General features: G+C 36.1%; 1 protein-coding gene across 3 annotated transcripts; it reads right to left on the bottom strand.

Annotated features, from left to right (window-relative positions):
• Positions 1 to 870: 870 nt before the first annotated feature.
• LOC133521064 (adhesion G-protein coupled receptor G2-like) lies at positions 871 to 8,397 on the bottom strand. Of its 3 annotated transcripts, none has more exons than XM_061855794.1 (7): positions 7,932 to 8,397; positions 5,835 to 6,170; positions 4,734 to 4,895; positions 4,230 to 4,331; positions 3,628 to 3,853; positions 3,004 to 3,212; positions 871 to 2,758 (listed from the first exon to the last, which is right to left on the bottom strand). In XM_061855794.1, the coding sequence occupies exons 2-7, from the start codon at positions 6,147 to 6,149 to the stop codon at positions 1,199 to 1,201; spliced, it is 2,574 nt and encodes an 857-aa protein (XP_061711778.1). In that variant the 5' UTR covers positions 6,150 to 6,170; positions 7,932 to 8,397; the 3' UTR covers positions 871 to 1,198. The 3 variants fall into 3 exon arrangements, with proteins under 3 accessions (XP_061711778.1, XP_061711779.1, XP_061711780.1); XM_061855795.1 differs by having other exon boundaries at positions 8,261 to 8,326; XM_061855796.1 differs by lacking the exon at positions 7,932 to 8,397 and having other exon boundaries at positions 4,734 to 4,898; positions 5,835 to 5,969.
• Positions 8,398 to 10,435: the final 2,038 nt, after the last annotated feature.

Genomic DNA, 10,435 nt, shown 5'->3' with positions numbered 1-10,435 from the left:
AATAAAAAAACTTTAGTAAGTCATTGTAATGTTTTTTTTTTTTCACCAAGGTGTAAAAATAAATAACGAATCGTGTGCAGGAAACGCAAAACATAAACTTTTTTTGTTGTGTTATTTGGCCAAAACTCTTAAATCATGTTTTGCTCCTTATGACGTCAGGAATGCGTGGGTAAAATTTGTCGGGTTTAATTGGCCCACGGTGTATATTAAACCGCGATTAGAATACGTGTGTGCGTGTGTGCGTGCGTGTGTGCGTGCGTGCGTGCGTGTGAGTGCGAGTGTGAGTGTGTGTGTGTGTGTGTGTGTGTGTGCGTGCGTGCGCGCGTGCGTGCGTGCGCGCGTGCGTGCGTACGTGCGTGCGTGCGTGCGTGCGTGTGTGTGTATGTGTGTGTGTGTGTGAGCATATTTTGCTAACCCAAGCTGAAACAGAGATAATAAGTGTCTGGATGTATGACTACTTTACATTATTATGATCATAATTATTAATTATAAGTACTGTTGTGCTAACGGTACTTTCGAAACGTTTTCTAATTTCGGTTGAGTAATATATGTACGTATGTATGTATGTGTGTCTAGTACCTAAAACTATCTGTCAATCCTGACTTTCAACTTTTATTTACTGTGAGATTAGGTCGATCTGAGTACAATTATCCTATTATGTTTATTTATTTATTTATTTTATTCTTATATTTTTGTATGCGGAACCTAATTTTATATTACCAAAATGGAAACTTCCTTAATTTCTAGTGAAATATTCCCGGATTTCCCGATAAGTTTTACAACTTTTGAGAAACATTCCGCAAATAATTAATAATAATAATAATTGAATGATTGTAGTATCAAAAGAATAATTAATTGAAACATAAGATAGTAGGTACATGTAAAAAATATTTTAATAATAACTTCACAAATTCCATAAATTGCAACTTCATGCTTAATATAAAAATCATTAACACTTAGTAGGTACTTATTTAATTATCGTGTACTTATTTACTTAATATTAATACATTCATGCATAGGTACAGTTCCTTACATTTTAACGTGGTTCATTTTAAGCTATACAGCGATGGCAGCATGGTTCTATTTTTATCACTTGTCACTATGCCCGTCACTTTCACGCTTACATACTTGTTAGAACGTGACAGGCATGGTGACAAATGATAAAGAGCCGACCATCTTAACCCTGTGTATTAAATTGTCAGCTTATCAACGATGCGTTTTGCGTTGATATGTTGTATACAGTTATCTCTGGACTGATAAATTCCGCGTCATATCCTATTTTTTGACTAGAACTATCGCTTAAACCATCTTTATTACTGGTATTTTCGTCATTTCTTTGCACTTCTTCATCTTTTAGTAACGATTTGTTGGAATGCAGAGAGTTTCTCGCAATACCAGGTATTGATTTTTGTTTGGTATTATTTTCTTCATCATCCTCTATTATACCAAATATGCCTTCTACACTCTGAAATATTTCATTTTCACTATAATTATCGTTCGATTTTGCAGTAATAAATGAATCTATGCTATCCTTACTATTATAATGCGAATCTTCAATAACCGTTGAACTAGATGCCACATTATACGCCACTGCTTTACCATCACTTGAATCGCTCACTAAAGAAGTAACGTTAGTCCGTGATGAGTTCGATTCTATAAATGGAGCCTGTTCAGGTTCATTACTAATATGGGCATTTTTACTTGTTATCAACGAAGAGCTAACTAGTGTCTTAGTCTCCTTCGTTATACGTAATTTATTGACCCACATACTTCTAGTTTTGGTATTAATTATAATGAAAAATATAAACAAAACAAATCCTTGATAACTTGTTGTTAGTGTGAAAAAATATGCAGCAACAATATTATAAGCAAACAAACCGAAAATCCAAGGTAAACCAAATAAAAATACTAGTAAGCAACTAACAGACGCGCGTCGAAGCATTTCGCTTGAATCGCCATGTTTTTGTATTTTTTTTGTTCCAAATACAGAGCGAAGTATCAAAGCAAAAAGAATCCAATTGGATATCACTACTATAGCGATTGGAGCGTAGACAGTCAACCATAGACCTAAGCCTGATGGGTAACAAAATGCTCCTGTAGGTGTATGGTCTTCAAATCTTTTTGTGTAAGACTGTGGCGCCACAATTACAAGCATAACAACTATAATTAAAGGGAACAACCAAGAGAAAGCTGAAGCTTTCAACAATCTTCGCCTAGGATCCGTCGCGAATACTAAAACTAATTTTCTATAAGAAATAACAGCCGCTACTAACATCCAACAAAACGATGCTAAAACAGCATAATGCAAAATAATTCCCACTGTCATACAAAACGAAGTGTAATCTTCGAATTTAGAGAAAACAATAATAAGAAAACTGATAACGTTTATCAACAGGGCTACTGTTAATTGTATCCAGATCTTGTTATTAAAATCGCTTCTCCACGAGCGAAACATAATAGCAGTAAGAACAATCATTAGCAGTCCAAAGAGTGACAAGAAACAACCTATTAGGGAAATTATTTCCAAAGTAGTTTCATTTTCTTCTGAAAAAACGTCTTTTGGGATGAGGACTTCAGCAAAGTGGGTGAGATGTGTACAGCGACAGGTATCCAGCAAGCCGGTTGGGGATTTGATAAAGGTACAGCCCTCTTGTGACCAGTATCCAGTGTCATTCTCAGCGAAGTGCCAGTAAGCACAAGTGCGGGACATATTTCGGGGCGGTTTGTATATTGATGGTTTCAAATGGATGTCTATCACCTGAAAATAAAAATTTAAATAATTACTAAATAACATTTAATTGTCTGTTAATGTTGGTGTATGAAATTTAAAATACAATTTATGCCTCATATCATATGAGTGTTTACATTTTTTGTCTTTTTTTTACCCAAAAATTTCCGATATAAATGTTATAACCAAAATTGAAAAATAAAGCCTGACAAATCACTATTTGTCCTAAATAATACTATTCCAATAAAATAATACAATGTGTTCAAAGATCTTACCTCTCCATCTAACATCTGCGTGAAATTCTCCACGTTGACACTGATAATCTTGCTATTAACGAAATATTGCTCTCGATCATGCCGTACAAACGCGCGATCTGAGCGGAATACTACGAAGCTGATGCGACGGGACGAGTCCGCCAGAGATGCTGGTAGGCTTACTGCTGCTTCGGTGTCATCGCCGGTGAGAGTGGTTGGATCCAGTTCATCTGAAAAATTTAGGTATCATTTTTAACCTGCGAGATCGGAGGTGTGGTTTAGAATAATCATCAATAATAATCTAGTAATTATTTATGACAAAATGCTCGTACTAATTATGATCAAGTACGACGGCTTTTGCCCTTGCAGTAAGGACCGGCGTCGACTGGTTCCTCGGTGTATATGTGATCCCGACGAATGGAAAATAAGCATTTTTGTGCTTAAGTTACGTTAGGCTTTAGGAAACTCTTCATGAAATTCTAACTTCTAATCCGTCTGAGCCCAAATATTCGCATCTAAAGCGTCATGATTTAATAATGATATCTTCTCATACAATGTGACGCTATATGCACCTTCAGGCGTCAACTCGCGGGTCTCTGGGGAGGCAATGATTTTAAGCTAGAAAATAATGATAAGACGCAGTACCCTGTAGAACTTGAAACCCTTCATCAATGAAACCATCGACTATCTTGAGTCCTCGAACAGGGCGCTCAGGCGCAGAATCAGCCATAACCACTGCCACGTTATGACGCGCCGTCGCAACGGCCGCCGAGCCGTTGAGATCGGCGCGGGCGCCGAGCGTATCGAGGGCGGTTAACACGGTGCAGGGGAATTCTAGAGATGTGTCGTTTGTTGCTAGTAGAACGTCCATCTAGAAAGTCAATTTCTAAGATTAACTTTAGGCCGAAACGAAAGCTATTCTTTTACCTACCCAAAAGTCAGACAAAGCACTGATTTAGATCCCGTTTTATTTATTTAAACTTTATACAGAGGATTACTCTAACTAGCTTATATCTATTCTAAAATAGGCCCTTGAGGCATTGTACCAAGGATGCTGGCGGCATTTCCCCGTTGTATCGCAATACTGATACGTTGTGCGAGGAAGCCGCCAGCTCTTCGGTTTCAAAAACCAGACTAAATATAAAGATTCTTGGAATTTTCGGCAGGTTGTTTTTAAAGGAAATGTGTAAATATTCTATTGTTTTGTAAACGTAACATTCAGTAGAAAAATTATCAATAAATTATACCTGATCAAAGGCATCCGACACATCCTTCATGGTCACAACGGCAGACTCGTTGCTCAATAATTTGTCCAGGCCCTCAATCATCTCACTCAATTCCTCTTCTGGCTGTAAAATAATACAAACACTAAATAAGCTGGTCATACACACTAGGGGTAAGGTATGCCTGCAGTTTTGTCAACTGCACAGGTAAAACGGAGCGTGTGTGGCATTCGCCTGAGCAGCTTCCTATTCAGCTTTACCTGTAAAGTTGAACTGTGCGGGCAAAACTGCGCAGGCATACCCTAGTGTGTATAGCCAGCTTTAGACAGAGATAATCCTACTATCTTTGTCTTATGCACTACTAACTAGCACACAAAAGAAAGGGTATACTTATTGTTGTTCTTATTTACTGACAAATTGGATTCGGAAAAATCGAAGTAAAAAAAATATAGAGTTAAGTTAGGTTTCAACACTGTGTACCCGGCGGCAACAAACTTCTCTTACATGTCTCTTACTGATATTACTTACCGTTCTAGGTGTTTCTTGGAAGTTGATCACTGAATCATTCCGGTAGTCTTCATCAATGTTTCCTCCCTTCTCGCCTGTATCGTTTACGTCATTTATCACATCATCAGTGACATCATTGTCACAGTCAGTGCAGTCCACAGGGTCGACTGATCCATTTGCATCCTACTTAAAAAAGATTAATCAAAAGTTGATGGTTGACTATCTCTATGAAGAACAATAGATAATTGAGTATTTTTGAATTCTGTACGTAAATATGTGTGTGAAATGGTGAGTAAAATGTGTGTGCCGTAAGTCGGCAGAATTGTGTGGACTGATTTTCGATGTAACATATAAATATTTGTTAGATAAACCACTTAAAAAAAACAGGAATTTTTTAGAAAAAAAAATCACCACTTTAGGGTTATTTCTACTCTGAAATAATGGACAATTAAAAAAAATACAGTTTCTATACGCATTTTCACATACATTTTGCATGGACCGATACAAAATGGACTCAAAATGTATACCTATTAACTACCTATTATGTATGGAATTTATATACATGTTCAATAATCCTCGTGATTCTATTCATCAAACATCAAACATGAGTACATGTATGCAGTAAGTATTTGCTGAGTAAGCAAATAGGCCACAGGGGCAATTTTTACAATTTACATGTAAATTTTTAACAAGCAATAGAAATAACCAAAATTAAAAAATACAATTACCTACAAACATGGAATTTATGAAATATTTTATTTGAGATGTATACAGTCTCTAAATGTTGAATTAAAAAAATATGATAAAAAAATACAAACAACAAATACTAAAATTCTTTAGAGATGTAAAAGTCTCAGTGTCTGAGATAAAATATTATTAAAAAAACGATCATTAAATTATCCTTAGAGATATAAAGGGTCTCCAAGACTTGAATTTTTATATAAATAATTAAAAGGCAAGAAATTACATCAAGCAATAACCGAATGAAGTGTCTCTTCAAGTTAATGCCACTCAAAAGTGAACATGTAGCCATTCTCAGTCAAAATAACCCGATAGTTTTAGTTGTTAGTTTAAAGAAAAATGGTACACATTTTTCTAAAAACCCCTTAATAATAAACTCACTTCTGTATCCCTTGGGGTTGTAGATTCCGTATCCACTATCGAACTATCATCTCCATTTATTTCAGGCCTTATTGTAGACATATCTACTATTTGAACAGCATCATCAGAAATGTCGCCACCCTTTACAGGCTCTGGTGGTGGTGGTGGTCGTGTAAACGGTGGTGGTCCTTTCCATGGTGGCCGGTGGGGTCGGTATCTATCATCAGCTTCTACACTTAGTACAGCTGCTATGATATACACGATAACTATTGAAGTGTTAAGTTGGTGGAATTTTAAAGGAGTTCCGTGCCTCTTCAGCTGATGTAAATAGTGCATTGTGATTTTCCTGGACACTATCTGAAATTGTAAAATATGATATACTTATTTAATACAAGGAACCTCACTAATAAGCGCCACTTGCACCATCCCACTAACCCGCCCGGGGCCCAACCTATAAAAAAGTTAGGATAATAGAGCCACTTCCGCCATTTTCTAATTGTACTGGTAGCCGTCGTAACTCCAGGTTTAACCGGTTAACCCCGGGTTAGTGGGATGGTGCAAGTGGCCCTGAGCACATCTTTTACTAGCCATGGTTAAGCCACTAACCCGGAATCTACCGGTCTGGCTTGGTCCTGGGTTCGAACCCCGGTAAAGGCATTTGTTTGTGTAATGAGCACAGATATTAGATATTTTCTATGTATTTACGTATTTATATACAGTGTGTTCTTAGCCATTGGACAAACCCTGAAATCCCACGTAGGGCTACTTCTCCGGAATGCTCTAACGTTAATATTTTTTAAATTAGAACAAAAGATAAAAAAAAAAAAAAAATCGTACAAAAGTTAGTTGACAAAGTGCCGCTATGAACGTCATAATTTTATAAGACAATGACGTTTATGAAGACACTTCCACACTGTTACTACAGAGTCTGTGCAGAGTTAGATTGGTCCAATATAACAATGGTTTTTACTTATCAGTGACCGATCAACTGAAGTGGAAAATTCGATCCATTAGTGTATCTAGTTATCTCCTCGCTTGTGCCAATATTATTTTAAATATTCACATACACAGTTACTTTAAATATTTGTTGAATTATTTTTTTAATACTACATCGGTGGCAAACAAGCATACGGCCCTCCTGATGCTTAGCAGTCTCCGTAGCCTAGAACGCGTAGATGAACGCCTTCAACTCTAGAGGAGTTACATGCGCGTTGCCAACCCTAACCGCACCGTCGTTGAGCTCTAGCGACGTTACTCACCGGCACACACAACACACAACACTATGAGTAGGGTCTAGCGTTATTTGGCTGCGGTTTTCTGTAAGGTGGAGGTACTTCCCCAGTTGGGCTCTGCTCTAGATCTGGATTGACATCCGCTGTGCTGTGCCCTACCACACAGAGCGAGATGACATTCACAATGCCCATACTTCTCTTGTGGACGTAGTTTAAGGAAATATCCAGGTCCAAATGGGATTAGTAAAATGCATAATTACCAATATAACATTATCCTGCGTTGCCAATGAAAGGGGTTTTCCTCTTATTCTGATTATTCCAATATGAACGTCTAAGTTTGATTAGTTTAATTTTGAATCACACGAATTAATTGACCGAGCGCTAGCGAAGGTCTGCGTTTCAGCTTGCGCAAAAAAATGCTTTCGTATGTCCGGATGTTCTCCTCTATTAATAGAGTATAATATTTAGATTTTCGTAATTTGTAAAAATGGGGGTGATATACATATAGATATTTATTTAGTATTAAGTTAAAATAAAAACAAATAAACAAAATAATACAGCTCATAGAGCCACTAGATATGTAGGTACATACCTATCAGACGTCACACAAAAAAAAACCCTGACGAGTTAATGTTTTAAAACTTATACTCATTTATTTCTTATAGAACTTTCTCTTTTTGAAATTATCGCCTTTTTCATTCAAATCGACTGATATCTAATTCGTCAATATGGACTCAATAGTTTCGATGATGCAGTAAAACAATAGAAATAAAAATACAATTAGTTACATAAACATGCTAAAATCATAGATTTAGGCTTTAGCATAGTCGGTAAAAAAAAACTATACACCATCATCGGCGTTAATTTGGAAGAAAATAACACTTACGGTTGTTAAGATTCCAATGTAATATTCCAAGAAACACAACTCAGAATTTCAATCAACAATTATTTTATAACAGTCTAACACGTGCACCAACACCAAACACAATATTATAGTAACATCCTTTCATACACCTTTGGTTTTTCACTTGCTAACTCATCCTTCACGCTAAGTCTGACACACTATTCTTTCAAATACCGACAATTCGAATGACAGTTTACGAAACAAGATGCAATACCTACAAGTACATCACACCTGTTAAATTACATTAAATCGTTTAAGTAATTATTATGCTATTAACAATAATAAATAACTGTTATTAACTAAATACTTACTCTGAATCATTTGTTCTTCGCACACCCACTTGTCACTATCACCTTCGAACACTATCAGTTATCTGGTCTTATCTAATTTCTAGAGTCGACATAATCAGTACTCGTTATGGTTCACTTAAAATTGTTGTGATTCGTACGGTCTTTTATTTTTATTTTTAGCGGAAAGTTATCAATATAGCTTGTTTTTGATGCGTTAATAGTGAGAAGATTTTGTTTAAACCAATCTGTTAGCTTGTTTAAGTAAATCAAGATCAGTGATATCGTATATATAGGTTATAAATAGCAGTGGGCCCAAAATTAACCCCTGCGGAATGCCCTATGTGATTTTTTAGTGCTACTGGTCATTGCAAATTTTTAAGACAGTGTTCTAGATAAGACTAGATCATATAGAGAGTTTTTCCTTCGACTCCTATATATTCAAACTTTTCAAACATCAAAAAGTGACTAATGGTGTCGAATGCTTTTTATAAATCAACAAATATACATATGGCAAACGCGATAGATTTCAAAAGTACCTTTTACTCAAATTTTAAACAATATTTGCAAGTACGAGTAGGTTTTAAAATACATTTTAACGATGGTCGGAGTGTTAGGGTCGGCAACGCGCATGTAACCTCTGGAGTTGCAGGCGTCCATAGTCTACGGAGACTGCTTACCATCAGGTGGGCCGTATTTAATAATTACATTTGAAAATCCTTCATTTTGTTATCCCAAATATCCTTAGATGTTTTTTTTCAGTGACATCCGTGTAATAAAAACGTATATGTAGAACGATGAATGATAAAATTGATAAATGGTTCATTAAAATCAATCCGTTTTGTACCTAGGGAACCCTTTTGCCGCAAGAGGGTAGTGAAACGCGCTCGGTATAAAAACGTACTAAAAAAGGTAAATTTTTATAACAGAGTTATTTGCGATCCAGTGTTGGCAGCACGGTTCCATTTTTACCCGCCTGTCACTCTCGCACTCACTTTGTTAGAACGGGACAGGCATGGTGACAGGCGATAAAAATACGACCGTGCTACCGCCGCGTAGTTCCGGTAAATAAATGAGATCCATCGATACCAAAGCAATATAATTCATCTAATTTGTAGAAGCAGTCACAGATGATGATAAAAATATTAATGATTTTGAATTCATATGACAGAGTGCCTGTCGCTGTGTGAGTATTTTTATTACGATGCAAATACTAGCTTGAGTCATCCTTTAGGTATACGCGTTTTGCGGTCAGAATAAGATACCCCTACTTTTGTAATGGTTATTCCCAAAATACGTCACATCAGAGTGCAATTTTACTACACTGAGTCGTTCACCTAATGCGGTTCATGAATTTCAATTTATATTATTTTAATGCAGCGCATGAACTGGTTAGTATATAAATAAATATTAGTTCCCCAAATTAAAACTATGCTTGTACGATCGAGTTCACAAACATCTACACAAGTAAACGAAATAGAAATAGACTATAAATAAACTTAAAATTAATGATAAAATCAACGTTCCAAAAATATATTTACACACGGCCTTATTTCTGTCTTAGAGGCATGTAGGTAAACATAGTTTTGGAACGTTGCGAAAGATGTTTGTGAACTCGACTTTACGTACTATAGATACTGTAGGCTACGATATTCATATGTAAATAAATACACACAGAATATAGAAAACGTACGGGAACAAATATACAAAGTGCCCACGAGGAACCCAAGATAATTTAATCACGCATTTCTAGCCAAAAGAAGGAAAACATGTTATACGAGTTTATGTCAAGTTCTCAAAAAAATTTTTTTAATAAAATGTAAATGCTATTTGTAAAATTATAACAAAAAAAGAATTTGAACATATTTTTTGCAGTGTTACTTGTCACCTTTTGACATCTATCAATAAGGATATTTAGACTCGGTCCCATAGTGGCAGCATCGCCATCAAAAAGGCGTTTAACACTAAGTAACCATAAACAGATGTTCTTTTTTAGGGTTCCGTACCCAAAGGGTCAAACGGGACCCTATTACTGAGACTTTGCTGTCCGTCCGTCCGTCTGTCACCAGGCTGTATCTCAAGAACCGTGATAGGACAATAATAGGACAACAACATAGGACAACAATAACCGATGAAATTTTCACAGATGATGTAAATACATGAAAATCGAAGAAAGAAATCTTAAGAAATCTGTAGCCG

This window comes from Cydia pomonella, chromosome 9 (genome assembly GCF_033807575.1).
Source record: "Cydia pomonella isolate Wapato2018A chromosome 9, ilCydPomo1, whole genome shotgun sequence".
Classification (NCBI taxonomy): Eukaryota; Metazoa; Arthropoda; class Insecta; order Lepidoptera; family Tortricidae; genus Cydia; species Cydia pomonella.
Note: the sequence above shows the minus strand (reverse complement) of the source record. Positions and strands in the feature narration are given on the sequence as shown.

Bases quoted from the DNA above. Each gene is read 5' to 3' on its own strand.
- LOC133521064 (XM_061855794.1), bottom strand. From the start codon at position 6,149: ATGCACTATTTACATCAGCTGAAGAGGCACGGAACTCCTTTAAAATTC. The intron at 3,213-3,627 runs GTACTGCGTCTT...TAAATTTTTCAG, and splicing joins AGGGTTTCAAGTTCTACAGG to ATGAACTGGATCCAACCACT. The intron at 2,759-3,003 runs GTAAGATCTTTG...TTTTATTTTCAG, and splicing joins CGCAGATGTTAGATGGAGAG to GTGATAGACATCCATTTGAA.